Source organism: Lontra canadensis, unplaced genomic scaffold (genome assembly GCF_010015895.1).
Source record: "Lontra canadensis isolate GAN:19392208 unplaced genomic scaffold, GSC_riverotter_1.0 scaffold189, whole genome shotgun sequence".
NCBI classification, from domain to species: domain Eukaryota; kingdom Metazoa; phylum Chordata; class Mammalia; order Carnivora; family Mustelidae; genus Lontra; species Lontra canadensis.
The window spans coordinates 1,615,656-1,637,715 of NW_022631183.1; the positions used below are offsets into that span (position 1 = coordinate 1,615,656).

Sequence of the window (22,060 nt, forward strand, 5' to 3'; positions counted from 1 at the left end):
TATTTTTAAAAACCTGGAATGTGTTTTGAATGTTATTGGAGGGTCTTTTTGCACATAGGGAAAAAGTCATGCTTTTCTTCTTAGATCTACTGATTCAGTAAATTATACTATTGTAATTCCTAATATTGCATTCTGCATATCTGGGATAAATTCCACTTAGTTGTGATGTTATTTACATAATGTGTTGTTGGATTTTCTTTGCTAACATTTAATTTTTTTTTTTTTTTACCTCAGTAAAACAATTGTAGGTTTAGAGAAAAATTCCACAGAATAGAGGGAGGACCTATGTGCCTTCTCTCTTGTTCCACTTTTCTGTTATTAACGTTTTGCATTAGTGTGGTAGATTTGTTAAAATTGATGAACTAATGTTGATACATTAATATTAACTGAAGTCTATAGTTTATTTTAGGGTTTATTCTTTATATTTTATAGTTCTGTGCATTTTGACAAATGCATAATTTCAACTTTCCACCATTAGAGTATCATATAGAATAATTTCTTTCTTTTTTTTTTTAAGATTTTATTTATTTGACAGACAGAGATCATAAGTAGGCAGAGAGGCAGGCAGAGGCAGAGGGAGAAGCAGGCTCCCTGCTGAGCAAGGAGCCCGATGCGGGGCTCGATCCCAGGACACTGGGATCATGACCTGAGCCGAAGGCAGCTGCTTAACCAACTGAGCCACCCAGGCGTCCCTAGAATAATTTCACTGCCTTGAAAAATGCCCTGTGCTTGACCTATTAATCCCACCTCCCTCATCAAACTTCTGGTAACCACTGATCTTTTAACTCTGTCCATAGTTTGCCTTTTCTAGAGTGATATATAATTGGAATCTTAGAGTATGTAGCCTTTTCAACTGATTTCTTTGACTTAGCAATTTGAATCTAAGATTCCTCCCTATTTTTTCATGGCTTGATAGCTCATTTTTTAAATCACTCAGTAATACAGGCATACCTTTTTTCCTCTAAGATTTTATTTATTTATTTGGCAGAGAGATAGAGCCATAAAGCACAAGCTGGGGATGGGAGGAATGGCAGAGGGAGAGGGAGAAGCAGGCTTCCTGCTGACCAGGGAGCCCAATGCAGGGCTAGATCCCAGGCTCCTGGGATCATGACCTGAGCTGAAGGCAGACATTTAACTGACTGAGCTACTCAGTTGCCCCCAGGCATACTTTGTTTTATTGAACTTTGCTTTATTGCACTTCATAGATAATGTTTTATTTTCCCCCTAACAAATTGAAGGATTGTGGCAACCCTATGTTGAGCGAGTCTACTGCCACCATTTACCCAACAGCATTAACTCCCTTTGTTTCTGTGTCATATTTTGGTAATTCTTACAACATTTCAAATTTTCATTATTATTGTATTCGTTATGGTGATCTGTGATCTGTGATCTTTGATGTTACTACCGTAATTGTTTGGGGGCACCATGAATTGTCCCATATAAGACAGTAAACCAGGAGTGTCTGGGTGGCTCAGTCAGTTAAGTGTCCAACTCTTGATCTTAGCTTGGGTCTTGATCTCAGGGTCATGAGCTCAAGCCCCACATTGGGGTCCATGCTGGGCATGGGACCTACTTAAAAAAATATATATGTATGCATATACATATATATGTATGTATGTATATATATGTATATATATATTTATTTAGACAGTGAACTTAATCAGTAAATGTTGGGTGTGTTCTTGACTCCACTGACTGGCTGTTCTCCTATCTCAATCCCTTTCCTTGGGGCTCCCTATTACCTGAGAAACAACAATAATGAAATAACCCTACAATGGCCTCTAAGTGTTCATGTAACAAAAGAAGTAAAGCTAAAAATGACTAAGCTTAGTTAGGAAGTCATGTTGATAATCAAGATTGGTTGAAAGCTAGGCCTCTTGCACCAAACAACCAAGTTGTGTGTGAATGCAAAGGAATAGTTCTTGAAGGAAATTGAAAGGTCTATTCCAGGCTGGTCTGAAGGTAGTGAGTTATCTCAATTGATTGTTCACAGTCAGTTACAGAAAGTTCTATTCCAGTGTACACATGAATGATAAAGTGAAACAGCCTTGTTGATATGGAGAAGGTTTTAGTGGTCTAGATAGAAGATCAAACAAGCTACAACATTCCCTTAAGCCAAAACCTAATCCAGAGGAAGACCTTAACTTCAATTCTGTGAAGGCTGAGAGAGGTGAGGAAGCTGCAGAAGAAAACTTTGAACGTAGCAGAGGTTGGTTCATGAGGTTTAAGGAAAGATGCCATCTCCGTGACTTAAAGGTACAAGTACACATGAATAGACATTTTACCACAGGAGACATACAGATGGCCAACAGACACGTGAAAAGATGCTCAACGTCACTAATCATCACGGAAATACAAATCAAAACTACAATGAGATATCACTTCATACCTGTTAGGATAGCTAAAATCAACAGCACAAGAAACAACAGGTGTTCGCGAGGATGTGGAGAAAGGTGAACACTCTTCCACTGTTGGGAATGCAAACTGGTACAGCCACTCTGGAAAACAGTATGGAGGTTCCTCAAAAAGTTAAAAACAAACTAACAAACAAAAACCAGAATTACTTGAAGTTCCTGGGTGACTCAGTTGGTTAAGACTATGACTCTTGATTTCAGCTCAGGTCATGATCTCAGGTTTGTGAGATTGAGCCCCATGTCAGGCTCCACCATAGGTGTTGACCCTGCTTAAGAGTTTCTCTCCTCTCTCCTTCTCCCTCTGCCCCTCCCCCATCTCTCTCTCTTTTGGGGTTGGTGGGGGGGATAAATATATATAGTTCCTGGGTGGCTCAGTCAGTAAGAACCTGACTCTTGGTTTCAGCTCAGTTCATGGTCTTAGGATCAGAAAACTGAGCCCTGTGCTGGGTTCTAAGCTCAGCAGGGAGTCTGCTTTCTCTCTCTCTCTCTGCCCCTCCCCCTGCTTTGTGCTTTCTCAAATGAATACATCTTTAAAAAAAGAAAGAAAAAGAAATACCCTATGATCCAGGAGTTGGATCTACTAAGCATTTATCTAAAGAATACAAAAATGATAATTCAAAGGGATACATGCAACCCAATGTTTATAGCAGCATTATCTGTAATAGTCAAACTATGGAAACAGCCCAAGTGTCCATCAACTGATCAATAGATAAAGAAGATGTTGGATATATACACAATGGAATATTACTCAGCCATAAAAAAGAATGAAATCTTGCCATTTGGAATGATGTGGATGGAGCTAAAGAGTATTAGGGTAAGCTCCATAAGCCAGAGAAAGACAAATGCCATATGATTGCAATCTCATGTGGAATCTAAGAAGCAAAACAAACAAGCAAAGGGAAAAAGAGGCAAATTAAGAAATAGACTCAACTATAGAGAACAGACTGATGACTAACAGAGGGGAGGTGGGTGGGGGAATGGGTTAAATGGGTGATAGGGATTAAGGAATGCATTTGTCATGAGCATTCAGTGTTCTAAGGAAGTGTTGAGTCACTATATTGTATATCTTAAACTTACACTGTATGTTAACTAACTGGAATTTAAATAAAAACTTAAAAAACAGTGCAAGTGGAAGCAGTAAATTTTCCAGAAGATCTTGCTAAAATAATTCATGAAGGTGGTACACCAAAGAACTTACTTTCAATGTAGACAGAATAGCCTTCTGTTGGAAAAAGATGCCTCTTTCACAGCTAAAGAGGAGACATCAAAGCCTGGCTTCAAAGCACAGGCTTTCTCTCTCAATAGGCATTAATGCAGCTGGTGACTTTTTTTTTTCCTTTCTAGAAAATTTATTTAAATTCAGTTAGCCAACACATAATACATATTTAAGTTGAAGCCAATGCTTGTTTACAATTCCAAAAATCCGAGGGCCCTTAAGAATAATTGTAAATCTACTCTGCCTGTGCTCTGTAAATGGAAAAACAGAGCCTGGATGACAGAACATCTGGTTACAACATGGTTTATTGAATATTTTAGCCCACTGTTGAGATGTACTCCTCAGGAAAAAAAAAAAAAAGATCTTTTCAAAATAATGCTGCTCATTGACAATGCACCTCATAACCCAAGAACTCTTATGGAGATGTACAGTGAAATTAATGTTGTTCTCATGCCTGCTGACACAACATCCATTCTGCAGCCAATGGATCAAGGAGTCATTTTGACTTTCAAGTCTTGTTATTGAAGAAATACATTTTGTAAGGTTACAGCTGCCGCAGATGATGATTCATTGGATAGATCTGGGCAAAGTAAATTGAAAACCTTCTGGAAAGGATTCACCATTCTGGATGCCATTAAAAACATTTGGATTCATGGGAAGAGGTCAAACTATCAACATTAATAGAGGTTTTGAAGAAGCTGATTACCACCTTCATGGCTGGCTTTGAGGGATACTTCAGTGGAAGAAATATCTGCAAGTGTGATGGCAATCACAGGAGAATTAGAATGAGAAATGGAGCCTGAAGGTGTGACTGAATTGGCACAATCTCTTGATAAAAATTTTAATAGTTGAGGACTTGCTTCTTATGGGTGAGCAAACACAGTGGTTTCTTAAGATGGAAACTACTCCCATTGAAAATGCTGTGAAAGTTGAAATGACAACAAAGAATTAGAATGTTACATAAACTTAGTTGATAAAGCAGCAGCAGTGTTTGAGAGGGTTGACTGATTGACTCCAATTTTGAAAGAAGTTCCTAGGTAAAATCAAACAGAATCACATGTGGAGTATCTGGGTGGCTCAGTTGTTAAGATCTGACTCTTGCTTTTGGTTCAGATCATGATCTCACAGTGGTGGGATCGAGTCCTGTGAGATGTTCCATGCACAGCAGGGTGTCTTCTTGGGATTCTGTCTGTCCTCCACCTGCCTCTTCCCCCACCAACTCAAATAAATACATAAATAACTCTTTAAAAAACAGCATCACATACTGCAGAGAAATTCTTGTGAAACGGAGAGTCCATTGATGGAACAAACTTCACTTTTGTCTTATTTTCAGAAATTGCCACAGCGACCCCGACCCTCAGCAACCACTAATCTAATCAGTCAGCAGCATTGAAGCAAAATGTTCCACCAGCAAAAACGATTACAATTTGGTGAAAGCTCAGATGATGATTAGCATCTTTTTTTTAAAGATTTTTATTGTTTTATTTATTTGACAGAGATCACAAGCAGGCAGAGAGGCAGGCAGAGAGAGAGAGGGAAGCAGGCTCCCTGCCGAGCAAAGGGCCCGATGCAGGGCTCTATCCCAGGACCCTGGGATCATGACCTGAGCCGAAGGCAGAGGCCTTAACCCACTGAGCCACCCAGGCACCCCGATTAGCATCTTTTTGCAATGAAATATATTTACCTTAAGATATGTATATATTTTTTACATATGATGCTATTGCATATTTAATAGACTATAGTATAATGTAAATATAACTTTTATATGCACTGGGTGTTAGGGTCCGTGATCAAAGGAACGAGACTGATATAAAGCGAAAATCAAACAAAGCTTTATTTCACGCCAAGCATCAAAAATCAAACTGACCAGTCAGGGCTGTCTCTTATGAAAAGACGACGACGACGACGATTCTGACAAGGTCACTCCCAAGAAGGCCGCTCCGGGCGAGGCTTCTCCGCAGATGAGGCCGCTCCCCAGTTGGAGCTGCTCCCAAGAAGAGGCCACTCCCAAGAAGGCCGCTGCTGGTGAGGTCGCTCCCCGGACAGGGCCGCTCCCAAGAAGAGGCCACTCTGGAGGAAGCCACTCCCAGGACGAGGCCACTCGAAATGACGAAGAGGTGATGACGACAGCGACGATGACAAGGAGGACAACACCGATGACACAGACTCTGCTCCCCATGACGCCACTCTGACAAGGCTGCTCCCCAGAGGAGGCCACTGCTCCGGAGGAGGCCGCTCACCGATGAGGCCACTCCCCAGTCGAGGCTGCTGCTAATGAGGTCGTTCCTTGGACCGGGCTGCTCCCAGAACAAGGCTGCTCTGGCGAGGCCACTCCCCAGACAAGGCCGCTCTGGTGAGGCCACTCCCCGGACAGGGCTGCTCCCCGGACAGGGGTTGCTCCGGCGAGGCTGCTCCCTGGACAAGGCTGCTCCGGTGAGGCCGCTCTGGAGGCCTCTTCCCTGACGAAGTTGCTCCTGCAGGTCTGCTCACCGAGGAGGCCTCTTCTCAGATGAAGCCGCTCCCCGGAATGACACAGCTCCGGCGAGGCAGTGGCTCAGGGTTCGCGGCGAGGTTGCTGGAGTCTAGGCCGTTCCCCGCAGCGCCGCTGCCAAGGATCACGGTGTGTGGGCGGGGCCGCTGGCGTCGGGGCCGCTGGTGTCTAGACTGCTGGTGTCTGGACCGCCGGCGGCTCGGGGCTGTAGGCGTTGGGATGCTGGCGGCTCAGGGCCGCCAGCGGCGGGACCACTGGCGTCGCTTGATACCTCTTACAAGAGCTGTTACAGCTCTTCTGCTCCTGCCGACTCTTCTCTCTGCTGCTCCCGCCAACTCTTTTGCTGCTGCCGCTGCCGCAGCGCACTCTTCTCCTTCTGCTTCTTCTTCTTCCTTCTTCTTCCTCTGACAGCTCTCCTTCTTCTGCTCTCTCAACAGCCTCGCAGACCAACCTTTATGGGGGTGGTTGAGCCCCGCCCCTACACAGGCGGCCAATTGAATCCCAATTCACCCCAGTGGATATACGCGTGCCCCACCGATTGGACGTCTCCACCCGGCCTGCCCCGCCCTTACATCCAGGGTCCACAAGCCAGTTCCTCTGGGAGGGGCAGGCCCTTACACTGGGGAATCAGAAAATTCATTTCACTCACTTTATTGTGGTGGTCTGGAACCAAATCCACAATATTTTCTTTTTTTTTTTAAATTTATTTTCAGTGTAACAGAATTCATTGTTTATGCACCACACCCAGTGCTCCATGCAGTACGTGCCCTCCATAATACCCCATAATACCCACCACCAGTCTCCCCCAACCTCCCACCCCCCGCCCCTTCAAAACCCTCAGGTTGTTTTTCAGAGTCCATAGTCTTTCATGGTTCATCTCCCCCTCCAATTTCCCTCGACTCCCTTCTCCTCTCCATCTCACCATATCTTCCGTGTTATTTGTTATGCTCGACAAATAAGTGAAATCATATGATAATTGACTCTCTCTGTTTGACTTATTTCACTCAGCATAATCTCTTCCAGTCCCGTTCATGTTGATACAAAAGTTGGGTATTCATCATTTCTCATGGAGGCATAATATTCCATAGTGTATATGGGCCACATCTTTATCCATTCGTCCGTTGAAGGGCATCTTGGTTCTTTCCACAGTTTGGCGACCGTGGCCATAACTGCTATGAACATTGGGGTACAGATGGCCCTTCTTTTCACTGCATCTGTATCTTTGGGGTAAATACCCAGTAGTGCAATTGCAGGGTCATAGGGAAGCTCTATGTTTAATTTCTTAAGGAATCTCCACACCGTTCTCCAAAGTGGCTGCACCAACTTGCATTCCCACCAACAGTGTAAGAGGGTTCCCCTTTCTCCACATCCTCTCCAACTCTTATTGTTTCCTGTCTTGCAAATTTTGGCCATTCTAACTGGTGTAAGGTGGTATCTCAATGTGGTTTTGATTCAAATCTCCCTGATGGCTAGGGATGATGAACATTTTTTCATGTGTCTAATAACCATTTGTATGTCTTCACTGAAGTGTCTGTTCATGTCTTCTACCCATTTTTTGACATGGTTATCTGTTTTGTGTGTGTTGAGTTTGAGAAGTTCTTTATAGATCCTGGATATCAGCCTTTTGTCTGTACTGTCATTGCAAATACCTTCTCCCATTATGTGGGTTGCCTCTTTGTTTTGTTGACTGTTCCTTTGCTGTGCAGAAGCTTTTGATCTTGAAGTCCCAAAAGTTCATTTTTGCTTTTGTTTCTTTTGCCTTTGGAGACATATCTTGAAAGAAGTTGCTGTGGCTGATATCGAAGAGGTTACTGCCTATGTTCTCCTCTATGATTCTGATGGATTCCTGTCTCACGTTGAGGTCTTTTATCCATTTTGAGTTTATCTTTGTGTATGGTATCTTTGAGGATGGTCGCGTTTCATTCTTCTACGTATAGCTGTCCAATTTTCCCAGCACCATTTATTGAAGAAGAAGAGACTTTTTTCCACTGGATTTTTTTCCTGCTTTGTCAAAGATTATTTGACCATATAGTTGAGGGTCCATATCTGGGCTCTCTACTGTGTTCCACTGGTCTATGCATCTGTTTTTATGCCAGTACCATGCTGTCTTGGTGATCACAGCTTTGTAGTAAAGCTTGAAATCAGGTAACGTGATGCTGCCAGTTTTGTTTTTCTTTTTCAACATTTCCTTAGCAATTCGGGGTCTCTTCTGATTCCATACAAATTTTAGGATTATTTGCTCCAGCTCTTTGAAAAGTACCGGTGGAATTTTGATCAGAATGGCATTAAAGGTATAGATTGCTCTAGGCAGTATAGACATCTTAACAAACCCACAATATTTTCAAAGTATTCTACCAATGTACCATGCATTGTTTATCCATTCATTTATTGAGAGCTATCTAGATTGCTTTCAATTTTGGACTGTTATGAATAAAGCTACCATAAATATTTGTATGCAGGTTTTTTTGTGGACAAAGTCTTCAACTTATTAGGTAAGTAGCTAGAACCACAATTGCTGGATCATATGGTAAGCCCATGGTTAGTCTTCTAAATAACTGCCAAAACGTTTTACAAGGTGGTGGTGTTCTCACCAACAATGAATGATAGTTCCTGTTGCTCCACATCCTTGGCAGCATTTGGTATTGTCAATGTTTTGGATTTTGGTCACCCTCATTGGTGTATAGTGATATCTCATTGTTTTAACCTTCAGTTCCTGAATATCTTGTGATCTTTTCATACGTTCTTTTTGTTGTTGTTGGCCATTTGTATACCCTCTTTTTTTTTTTTTTGGTGAGAGAAATGTGTGTTTTGATCTCTGGTGTCAGTTTTTTAAAAGATTTTATTTATTTATTTGACAGACAGGGATCACAAGTAGGCAGAGAGGCAGGCAGAGAGAGGAAGGGAAGCAGGCTCTCTGCTGAGCAGAGAGCCCGATTCAGGGTTCGAGCCCAGGACCCTGGGATCATGACCTGAGCTGAAGGCAGAGGCTTTAACCCACTGAGTCACCCAGAGACCCCTATAATTTTGCATTTTACATTTATATCTATTGATTCATTCTGGGGATTAAGTTTTATGAGATGTGTAAGGTCTGCATGTATATTCTTTTTGTTTGCTTGTTTGTTTACATTTGGATGTCTACTTGCTCCAGCATGGGCGTTTGCTGCAAAGATTCCCAATTCCATTGATTTGCCTTTGTTCCCTTGTCAAAGATCAGTTAACTATATTAGTGTGGGTCTATTTCTAAGCTTTCTATTCTGTTCCACTGATTTATTTTTCTATTCTTCAGACAACACCATTTGTCTTGAACACTGTAGCATTATATGGTAAGTCTTAAAATCAGCTAGTATCAATACTTTTTGTTTTTATTCAGTATTCTGTTGGCTACCCTGGGTATTTTTCCTTTCCATGTAAGTTTTAGAATCAGTTTGTCAGTATACAAAAAATAATTTTCTGGGATTTTTTTTGGAATTGCATTGGAACTATATCAATAGATTCAATTTGGAAATAATTGACATCTTAATAATATTAAATTTTCTTTTCAACATAAAATATCTCTCCATTTATGTAGCTATCCTTTGATTTCTTTCATCAGAGTTTTGTAGTTTTCCTCACATAGATCCTTTATATCCCACAGATTTTGCTGTGTAATATTTTCATTTTCATTTAGTTCAATGCATTTAAAAATTTATTCTGTGACTTCTTATTTGGTTCATATGTTATTTAATAACATATGAGGTCTGTTGTTTAATCTCCACATACTTTGGGATTTTCCAGCTATCATTTAAATGTTTTGTTAAATTTATACCTATGTGTTTCAGTTATTTTGGTGCTAATATAAATGGTATTATGTTTTAAATTTCAAATTCCAAGTGTTCATTGCTATTATATAGAAGAGCAATTGACTTTTATGTATTAACTTTGTATCCTGCAACCACCTGGCTATAGTTTCTTAATAGCTTCAGAAGTTTTTGTTGATTCTTTGGGATTTTCTACATAGACAATGATATCATCTGCAAACATGGATAATATTTCTTCCTTCTCAAAATATGTACATCTTATTTCCTTTCCTTTTCTTACTGTATTAGCTAGGACGTCCAGTATCACCTTCTGGAACCAACCTTACACCACAGGAGTGAATCCCACCTTGTCATGGTGAATAATCCTTTTAATGTACTGTTGGATCCTATTGGCTAGGATCTTGGTGAATATTTTTGCATTCATGTTCATCAGGGATATTGCTCTGTAATTCCTCTTTTTTTTTTAAAGATTTTATTTATTTATTTGACACACACAGAGAGAGATCACAAGGAGGCAGAGAGGCAGGCAGAGAGAGGGGGAAGCAGGCTCCCTGCTGAGCAGAGAGCCTGATGCAGGGCTCGATCCCAGGACCCTGAGATCATGACCTGAGCTGAAGGCAGAGGCTCAACCCACTGAGCCACCCAGGTGCCCCTGTAATTCATCTTTTTGATGGGGTCTTTGGTTTTGGGATCAAGGTAATGCTGGCCTCAGAGAAAGAGTTTGGAAGTTTTCCTTCCATTTCTATTTTTGAAACAACTTTAGTGGAATAGGTATTATTTCTTCTTTAAATGTTTGGTAGAATTCCCTGGGAAGCCACCTTGCCCTGGACTCTTGTTTTTTTGGGGGAGGGTTTTGATTACTGCATCAGTTTCCTTGCTGGTTATTGGTCAGTTCAGATGTTCTTCCTCTTCCTGTTTCAGTCTTGGTAGTTTATAAGTTTCCAGCAACGTACCCATTTCTTCCAGATTGCCTAATTTGTTGGCATATAGTTGCTCATAATATGTTCTAACATATATTTACCTATATTTCCTTAGTATTGGTTGTGATATCTCCCCTTTCATTCATGATTTTATTTATTTGGGTCCTTTCTCTTTTCTTTTGGATAAGTCTGGTCAAAGGTTTGTTGATCTTATTAACTCTTTCAAAGAACCAGCTTCTACTTTTGTTGATCTATTCTCCTGTACTTCTGGTTTCTATTTTATTGATTTCTTTTCCAATCTTTATTATTTCTCTTCTCCTGCTTGATTTATGCTTTATTTGCTGTTCTTTCTCCAGGTCTTTTAGATGAGAGGTTAGCTTGTGTATTTAGGATTTTTCCAATTTTTTGAGAGGAGTGTGGCCTGCTATGTACTTTCCCTCTTAGGACTGCCTTTACAGTACCCCATAAGTTTTGAATTGATGTGTTTTCATTTTCATTAGTTTGCATGAATTGTTTAAGTTCTTTAATTTCCCAGTTGATGCATGCATTCTTTAGCAGGATATTCTTTAACTTCCAAGTGTTTGAGTTCCTTCCAAATTTCTTCTTGTTATTGGGTTCCAGTTTCAAAGCATTGTGGTCTGAAAATATACAGGGAATGATCTCAATCTTTTGGTATTTGAGACCTAATTTGTGACCCAGTATGTGATCTATTCTGGAGAAAGTTCCATGTGCACTTGAGAAGAATGAAAGGATGGAATGTTCTGTAGATATCTGTGAAGCCCATTGGTCCAGTGTGTCATTCAAAGCCTGCATTTCTTTGTTTATCTTCTGCTTAGATGTCCTCTCCATTCCTGTGAGTGGGGTGTTGAAGTCCCCTGCTATTAATGTATTATTGTCAATACATTTCTTCACTTTGGATATTAATTGGTTTATGTAATTGGCTGCTCGCACATTGGGGGCATAGATATTTACAATTGTTAGCTCTTGTTGGATAGATCACTTGAGTATGATATAGTGTCCCTCTACATCTCTTACTACAGTCTTTGGTTTAAAATCTAACTTGTCTGATATGAGGGTTGCTACCCAGCTTTCTTTTGAGGTCCACTAGCATGATAAATGATTTCTCCATCCCCTCACTTTCAATCAGGATGTATCTTTAGGTTCAAATTGAATCTTTTGTAGACAGCATCTGGATGGGTCCTGCTTTTTATATTCAATCTGATACCTGTGTCTTTTGATTGGAGCATTCAGCCCATTTATATTCAGAATATTAAAAGATAGGAATTTAGTGCCATCGTATTGCCTGCAAAGTACCTGTTTCAGTAGATTATCTCTGTTACCTTCTGATCTATGTGACTCTTGGGTCTCTTTCACTTATAGTACCCCCCTAATATTTCTTGCAAGGCTGGCTTACTGGTCACATGTTCTTTCAGTTTCTCTCTGTCCTGGAAACTCTTTATCTCCTATTATCAGTGAAAGCCTTGGTGGATAAAGTATTCTTGGATGGATGTTCTTCTCATTTAGTACCCTTAATATATCTTGCCAGCCCTTTCTGGCCTGCCTGGTTTCTGTGAATAGGTCTGATGTTATTCTGATGTTCATCCCTCCATATGTGAGGAATTTCCTCTCCCTAGCTGCTTTCAGGATAGCTTCTTTGGCTCTAAGATTTGTAAGCTTCACTATTATATGTAGGGGTGTTGATCTGTTTTTACTGATTTTGGGAAGGGTCCTCTCTGCCTCTTGGACATGAATGCTTGTTTCCTTCCCCAGCCTAGGGAAGTTCTCATGATTTCCCCAAGTGTACCTTCTAGCCCTCTTTCTCTTTCCAGCCTCTCTTGGATCCTGATGATTCTGACGTTGGTTCTTTTTTTTTTTTTTTTTAAGATTTTATTTATTTATTTGATAGAGATCACAAGTAGGCAGAGAGGCAGGCAGAGAGAGAGAGAGAGGGAAGCGGGCTCCCTGCTAAGCAGAGAGCCCCATGCAGGGCTCGATCCCAGGTCCCTGGGATGATGACCTGAGCCGAAGGCAGAGGCTTTAACCCACTGAGCCACCCAGGCTCTCCAGTTCTTTTCAATGTATCATTATACTTTTGAAGCCTTTCTTCATGGGCTATTAGTTGTTTTTCTCTTTTTCCTTGACTTCCTTCCTTACCATCAGCCTGTCCTCTGTATTGCTTTTTCTCTCTTCTGCCTCACTGACCCTAGCTGTTAGCTCATCCAATTTAGACTGCATCTCATTCATAGCATTTAAAAAAATTTTTTAATTTTTTTATAAACATGTATTATTAGCCCCAGGGGTACAGGTCTGTGAATCGCCAGGTTTACACACTTCACAGCACTCACCATAGCACATACCCTCCCCAATGTCCATAACCCCACGACCCTCTCCCTACCCCCCTCCCTACGGCCACCCTCAGTTGGTTTTGTGACATTAAGAGTATCTTATGGTTTGTCTCCCTCTTGATCCCATCTTGTTCATTCATAGCATTTTGAAGTTCAGCCTGATTAGATCTCATTCCACCCATAGAGATTCTGTATTGTCATTTATTCCTTTTTCAAGCCTAGCTGTTAACTTTATAATTGCTACCCTGAATTATATCTCTGACACCTTGTTTGTATTCTGTGGCTGAGAACATTGTCTCTGGTTCTTTCCTTGTTGTGAGTTTATCCTTCTAGTCATTCTGTCCAAGGAAGGATGGGTGAACAAATTAATAGAGTCTAAAATATCAACCACACCCCAGGCAAAGCACCCTAGAAAAACTCTGAAGTGGCTGGAAGCCACCACAGAAAAGCAAGCAAAGCCAAAATGAACACAACAATAAAAGAAGGTGGGGAGGAGGGAAACTATAATCTCACAGGGTGGACAAAGCAGGGTGATCTACTTGTACCTGGTTGAATTTTGGTCTCTGTGTTCGAAGACACTACATCGCCAAATTGCAAAGAAAACAAAGGATATATACATACATATATATACATACATATATATATATGTATGTATGCATATACATACATATATGTGTGTGTGTATACATATACATACACACACATATATATATGTATATGCATACATACATATATATATATATTAGTGTGAAAAAAGGACTAAAATGAGACATAAATCTATAAAATGTAGATGTGAAAAAAGGTTATAAAGCGACTTAAAAACTTAAATTGGTAAAATAAGAATCTAGTTGAGGGAGACCTGGCTGGCTTAGTTGGTTAAGTGTCTGCCTTCTGCTCGGGTCATGATCCCAGGGTCCTGGAATCAAGTCCCATATAGGGCTCCTTCCTCAGTGGGGAGTCTGCTTTTCCCTCTGCCTGCCACTCCCCCTGCTTGTACTCTTTCTCTCTCTGACAAATAAATAAATTAAGTAAATTAAATAAATTAAATAAAAGAACCTGATTGAAACAGGAAAAAGGGTTAAAAATGTAAAATTTCAGACTGAAGGAAAAACAAGTCATGAGGAAGCACGTGAGGTTCAATATATTATTTTCCCTTGGCTTTGGAGTTTTATAGTCCTGTGAGACTATAAGCTTCTCACTCACCTATTTTTCTAGTCTGTCTTCTGTGCGAGGGGCCTACTATTCTGTTTTCAGGCCTGGGCAGAGTTGGGGGTCTTATCAGGGGGATGGGCTCAAGAGGAGCTGGTCCTCTGTGTGGCTTTTGTTCTCTGGTGGCTTTCCATGCCTCATCAGAGGGTCAGGGCTATATCATGGTTTGCCTATCTTTTGTCCCCCTTTGCTTGTTTGTTGTGTTTCTTAAATTCCATATATGAGAGAAATCATGATATTTGTCTTTCTCTGACTGGCTTATTTCCCTTAGCATTAATATTCTGAAGCTCCATCCATGTCACTGCAAATGATAACATTTCATTTTTTATGATATTTACCTATCTATCTATAGCTATCTATCTAATATAAATATAAATGTAAATATAGTTATCTATCTATATCTACCTAATATAAATATAATACAAATAGTTACCTATCTCTGTCTATCTATCTATCTAATCTGTTCATCAGTTGATGGACACTGGCAGTTTCTGTAATTTGGCGATTGTAGATAATGCTGCTATAAAAATACGGGTGCATGTATGTCTTTGAATTAATATTTTTTAATTCTTCAGGTAAATATCTAGTAGTGCAGTTGCTGGATCATAGGATAGTTCCATTTTTAACTTTTTTGAGGAACCTCTGTACTGTCTTCCATAGTGACGGCACCAGTTTGCATTCCTACCAACAATGCAAAAGGGTTTCCCTTTCTCCACATCCCACCAACACCTATTGGTTTTTGTGTTGTTGAATGAAAGAGGTGAAAGACTTGTAATCTGAAAACTATAAAACACTGATGAAAGAAACCGAAGATGACACAAATGGAAAGACTTTCCCTGCTCATGGGTTGAAGGAACAAATATTGTTAAAATGTCTGTACTACCCAAAGCAACCTACACATTTAAAGCAATCTCTACCAATACCAACAGCATTCTTCACAGAGCTGGAACAAACAATCCTAAAAAAGGTCTTCAAATAGCCAAAGCAACCTTGAAAAAGAAAAACAAAGTTGGTGGTGTCACAATTCCAGATTCAAGTTATATTACAAAGCTTCAGTGACCAAGACAGTAGGATGCTGGCACAAAAGTAAACACGTAGATCAACAGAGTAGAAATCCCAGAAATGAACCCACAACTATATATGGTCAATTAATCTTCAACAAAGCAGGAAATAATATCCAATGAGACAAAGATGGTCTCTTCAACAAATTGTATGGGGAAAACTGGACAGCAACATACAGAAGAATGAAACTTTGCCACTTTCTTACACAATACACAAAAATAAATTCAAAATGGATTAAGACCAAATGTGAGACCTGAAACCATAAAAATCCTAGAGGAGAACATTAGAAGTATCCTCTTTGACAGGGCTGTAGCAACTTTGTTCTAGATATGTCTCTGGAGGTGAGGGAAACAAGAACAAAAATAACTATTGGGACTTCGTCAAGATAAAAAGTTTCTGCACAATGAGGGAAATAATCAACAAAACTAAAAGGCAACCTATGAAATGGGAGAAGATATTTGTAAATAACGTATCTGATAAAGGGTTAGTATCCAAAATATATAAAGAACTTATCAAACTCAACACCCACAAAATGAATAATCCAATTTAAAAATGGGCAGAAGACATGAACAGACATTTCTCCAAAGAAGATGTACAGATACAGGTGCCTTGGTGGCTCCGTTGGTTAAGCAACTGCCTTTGGCCCAGGTCATGATTCTGGAGTCCCAGGATTGAGTCCCATATGGGGCTCCCTGCTCAGCAGGGAGTCTGCTTCTCCCTCTGACCCTCTGCCCTCTTATTCTCTCTCTTTCTCTCAAATAAATAAAATCTTTAAAAAAAGATGTACAGATGCACCACAGATGCATGAAAAGATGCACAACATCACTCATTGTCAGGGAAATGCAAATCAAAACTACAATGAGTTTTTACCTCACACCTGTCAGAATGGCTAAAATCAAAAACACAAAAAAGAACAAGTGTTGGCAAGGATGTGGAGAAAAAGGAACCCCCTCATGTAGTGTTGGTGGGAATGCAAACATGTGCATTCACTACGGAAGACAGTGTGGAGATTCCTCAAAAAATTAAAAATAGAACCACTCTATGATCCAGTAATTACACTACTGGGTATTTACTAAAAGAAAATAACTCTTGAATTTGGAAAGATATATGTACCCCTATGTTTATAGCAGCATTATTACAATAGCCAATAGATAGAAGCTTCCAAAATGTCCACTGATAAATGAATGGATAAAGAAGATGTGGTATATATATACAATGGAATATTACTCAGCCATAAAAAGAATGAAATCTTGTTATTAGTAACAACATAGATGAATCTAGAGGGTATAATGCTAAAAGAAATAAATCAGACATAGAAAGACAAATACCATGTGATTTCACTCATTCTGGAATTATTTTATTAAAATAAAACAAAGGGAAAAAAGGCAAACAAAAAATGGAAAAGACTCTTACCTATGGAGAACAAACTGAAGTTATAAGAGAGGAGGCTGGGGATGGGTAAAATAAGTGAAGGGGATTAAGAGTATGCTTACCATAATGAGCACTAAGTAATGTGTAGAATTGTCAAATAACTATATTGTATACCTAAAACTAATATAACACTATACATCAACTATACTGGATTTAAAATTTTTGAAATAGAATAACCAATGGGGAAAGGATAGTCTCTTCAATAAATAGTGCTGGGAAACTGGATATCCAAATATAAAAGTATAAAATTTGACCCCATCTTACACTACTCACAAATGTTAACTGAAAAGTGGATTAAGGACTGAAATATGAGATATGAAACCATAGGAAAATAAAACATGGGGGAAAGCTCCTTGAAATTGATTTTGGCAGTGATTTTTTTGGATATGACACCAAAAGCACAAGCAGCAAGAACAAAAATCAACAAGAGGGACTATAACAAAATAAAATCTTTCTGCACAGCGAAAGAAATATTCAAAAAGAAAACCAGTAAGGCAATCTACAGAATCAGAGAAAATACTTGTAAACTTTATGTCTCATAAGGAGTTAATAACTAAAATACGTAACTCATATAAGTAAAAAATTACAAAAACAGTGTAAAATGGGCAGATGAGTGGTACCTGGGTGGCTCAGTTGGTTGAGTGTCTGCCTTTGGCTCAGGTTGTGATCCCAAGGTTCTGGGATCTGCTCAGCAGAGAGTCTCCTTCTCCTACCTCTCCCCCACCCCCATCCCAACTTGTGCACTCTCTCTCTCTTTCATATAAATAAATAAAATCTTAAAAAAATAATGAGCCTGCGTGTCTCAGTGGGTTGAACCTCTGCCTTTGGCTGAGGTCATGATCTCAGGGTCCTGGGATGGAGCCCCGCATCGGGCTCTCTGCTCAGTGGGGAGCCTGCTTCCCCCCTCTCTCTGCCTACCTCTCTGCCTACTTGTGATCTCTCTCTCTGTCAAATAAATAAATAAAATCTTTAAAATAAAAAAAAATGGTCAGATGATTTGAAGAGATATTTTTTCCAAAGAAGATAAGCAAATAGCAAACAATGTACATGAAAACTTGCTTGACATCACTAATAATCAGGGAATGCAAATCAAAACCATAAATGAGATCTCATCTTAAACCTGTCAGAATAGCTATTATGCAGAAAACAAACAAAACACATACACACAAGAAATAACAAATGCTGGCAACAATGTGGAGAAATGGAAACTCTGTCGCTTTTGGTAGGAATGTAAATTGGTTCAGCCACTACTGAAACAGTATGGAGTTTGCTCAAAAAATGAAAAATAGAACTACCATATAATCCAGCAATCCCACATGTGGGTATATTTATGGACAAGATGAAATCACTATTTCAAAAAGTTATCTTCACTCCCATGTTCATTGAAGTATTATTCACAATAGCCAAGATGTGGAAACAACTTAAGTCAACCTAAGTGTCCCTCAATGGATGAATATATATGTGCTATATATATTCATTATACATATATATGTATACACACATATATACATATATAAACACATATTTCATACATCTATGTTGTGTGTGTGTTTGTATATGTGTGTGTGCACACCATAAAAACAGGAAACCCTACCATTTGCAAAAACATGGACAGAACTTGAGAACATTATTCTTCTAAGAGAAATAAGTCAGAGAAAGACAAATACTGTACAATCTCTCCTATGTGTGGAATCTAAAAGCATCAAACTCATAGAAACAAGTAGAATAGGAGCACCTGGGTGTCTCAGTCATTAAGTGTCTGCCTTTGGCTCAGGTCATGATTCCAGGGTCCTGGAATCGAGCCCCACATGGGGCTTCCTGCTCAGCAGGAAGCCTGCCTCTCCCTCTTCCGCTCCCTCTGTTTGTGTTCCCTCTCTCACTCTCTCTCTGTGTCAAATAAATAAATAAAATCTTAAAAAAAAGAAAAGAAAAGAAACAAGTATAATAGTGCTTGCCAGGGGCTGAGGGGTGAAGAAAAGGAGAAATGTTGGTAAAGAGCATAAATTCAGTTATAAGGTACATAAATTCTGGGGATCTAATGTATAGCATTATGACTATGGTCAAAATACTATATCATATATTTGAAAGTTGTTATCAGAGTATAGGTTTAATGTTCTTACCACCACAACAAAAACATAAGGTGGTAATTATATAAGATAAAGGATATATTAGCTAACTTTATTGCAGTAAACATTTTGCAAAATATACATATATAAAATCATCACATCATACACCTTAAACTTACACAATGTTGAATGTCAACTCTATCTCAATAAAGCTAGGAAAAAGTGGGGGGGAAAGCAGAAAAACAGAAAAGCGCAGGTATAGGTCATAGCTCATGCACAGGCTCACTAAAGACTGAGATGTGATCATAAAATTTTATAATACTTCCCCTCTTCCCACAACATACCACCACATCAACAGGGCCCCTGTATAATAGAAAATTGCAACTTAAAGTAGTGCATGACTCAGACCTTATTTAAGAAGGAGCATCAAAGGAAATCCAAAGACAACAGAGGAGACAAAACCAAGCACATTAGAGGGAATTTTAACCTCTGATACCTATAGCTAGATGTAAAAACAGCTTCTAGGTAAATGAAACAGTAAAAAACAACTCCTGACAAGAAAATAAAAATTCACAGAAAAGGCCTATTTACTTCATTTCCTTTTACCTGATACAATATGTCCAGCTTTCAGAAAATTTTACAGGATATGTTAAAAGAAATAAAGACAGAGCAAACATTAGAACCAAATTCAGATATGACAGAGATATTGGAATTACAGTACTTAGAATTTAAAATAATTAGCATTAATATACTAAGGTCTCTAATAAAAAGGTGGAAAACACAAAAGAGATTGATAATGTAAGCAGAGACATAGAAAATCTAAGAAAGTGTTAAATGGTAATACTAGAGATGAAACCCAAATAAGTTGTATATAGTTTTTTTTTCTTAAAGCAAAACCCCAAACAATAAAGCAAATGTTTTCTCCAATTATCCCAAGAAAATTTGCTTACCACAGAGTGACTACTGCAATTGCTGCCATACAATCAATTGGAATTCGAATCTTCCATGAATTTGAAGATAACGATGAAAAAGAAGCAATGCAAGCAAAACCTACCCTTAACAATAATCTAAAATGAGGAACCTGAGATACAAAAACCTCTTTCATTCCTCTTCTCTTGATAGGCAAAATTTTTAAGAAGTCATCTTTGTAAAAAGGCTTTAGATCTACAATGATTTTTTGTAAGTATATAACAAGATTTTGTTCTTCATCTTCTTCTGCTACTGATATGGTAATTATTTCAGGTGATAGATGTAACCTTCAAGATTTCATTAAGTGGGGTGGCCCAGTAACCTGGACTACGTGGCCCAGTCAGTTGAGCATCTGACTCTTGGTTTTCTGCTCAGGTCATGATCTCAGGGTTGTGGGAGTGGGCCCCACTTCTGGCTCTGTTCTCAGTGTGGAATCTGCTTGTACCTCTCCATCTGGTCCTCCTGCTTGGGCTCATTCTCTCTGTCTCTCTCTCAAACAAACAAACAAATAAATTTAAAAATCTTTTAAAAAAGATTTCATTAAGTAATGTCTGACAATTCATGCTGCTATTTGTAGAAGAAAAACCAAATGCTTAAGGATATGAACAAGAATGACAGCAATCTGTTATCAGGCTTGGCACTTCCAGATTTGAGTAGAATCCATGTGATTGATCACTACGTACTCACTGAAAGAGTTGGCTAAATGGTTTTTTGGGAAGAAAACATTCCAGGCAGAGGGGAAAACCTAGAGCAAAGTTAAAAAAGAAGATATGTTCTTGATTTGTTCAAGGAATAGCACAAAGGTTAGTGTGGCTAGAGCAGAGAAAGGATGATCAGTAGTGCAGTAGGAAATGAGGTCAGGATGGTAATGGGAGAACCAGACAGTTAGGACTTTGTTACAGTAAGGCTTTGCCTTGTATTCTGAGTGAAATGGGAATCTAGTATTTCTCTTTTCAGGATGGGAGTGATATAGCTAAAGTCAGCCTGGCTGCCATGTTGAAAATGTAATGCAGGGAGGAAAGGGTAAAAGCAGAAAGATATAATAAGAGGCTATTTCAGTAATCCCAATGAGAGGTTATGATGACTTTGGGCATGGTGGTAGCATTTGGGGAAAAAACAGTGAGATTCTTTTGTGTTTCTTTTAAAGATTTTTATTCATTTGAGAGAGAAAATGAGAGCATGAGCAGTGGGGAGCAGCAGAGGGAGAGGAAGAAGCAGACTCCCTGTTGAGCAGAGAGCCTGATGCAGGACTTGATCCCAAGACCGTGAGATCATGATGTGAGCTGAAAGCAGATGTTTAATGAACTGAGCCACCCAGGTACCACAAAATAGTGAGATTCTTGGTATTTTTTCAACTTTGAAAACTTCAAATCTATAGAGAACTTGCAAGAATCGGTCAATGAACATTCATATATCCTTCACTTATATTTACTAATCATTAACACCACATGCTCTCTCTCTATATGGAGATATCTATATATCTATGTCTACATTTGTTTATGTGTATTTGATATATGTATACATATATATGAAATATATAGAGAGAAATAGAAAAGTAAGACATTAAATGATTTTTATAATGTTACATGAATTTTACAAATGTTAAGCCATTTTATAGTCAGTTGAAGACATCATACTTTATACTGCAATACTTTATGTATCTATTTCCTAATAACAAAGACATACTGTGATGGTTAATTTTTTGTGTCAGTTTGACAAGGCCATGGAGTGACCACATATTTGGTTAAACATTATTCTAGTAGGTCTGTGAGGGAGTTTTTGAATGAGTTAATATTTGAATTGATAGACTGAAAACAGAAGATTGCTTTCACTATTGTGGGTAGGCTCATCTGATCTTATGTTATTCCAATCTTAAAGATAATGTATATGAAATTACTATATCAAGTGTAATTTATGCTATAATTTTTAATATATAATTTTTCAAGAAAATAAATATTCCTAATAGTTATTTTTAATCAGAATTATGTACTTAACTTTACTGAATACTGTAGTGGGTTGGTCAGTGGCCCTTCAAAAGATATGTCCATGTCCTAATATGTGTTCCCTCTGAATGTTACCTTATTTTGAAAAAAGACTCTGCAGATGTAATTAATTAATCACCTTAGAATATCCTGGGTTA

General features: G+C 38.9%; 1 protein-coding gene across 1 annotated transcript in view; it reads left to right on the top strand.

Moving 5' to 3' along the window:
* Positions 1-3,201: 3,201 nt before the first annotated feature.
* Positions 3,202-22,060, top strand: part of PCDHA1 (protocadherin alpha 1) — a gene marked incomplete at its 3' end in the record, with an annotated part of 38,813 nt that continues 19,954 nt past the window's right edge. Inside the window, exons 1-3 of the mRNA XM_032847544.1 lie at positions 3,202-3,228; positions 5,839-5,983; positions 6,111-6,406. Coding sequence (XP_032703435.1) covers positions 3,202-3,228; positions 5,839-5,983; positions 6,111-6,406 — 468 coding nt within the window. The remainder of the gene's footprint in view (positions 3,229-5,838; positions 5,984-6,110; positions 6,407-22,060) is intronic.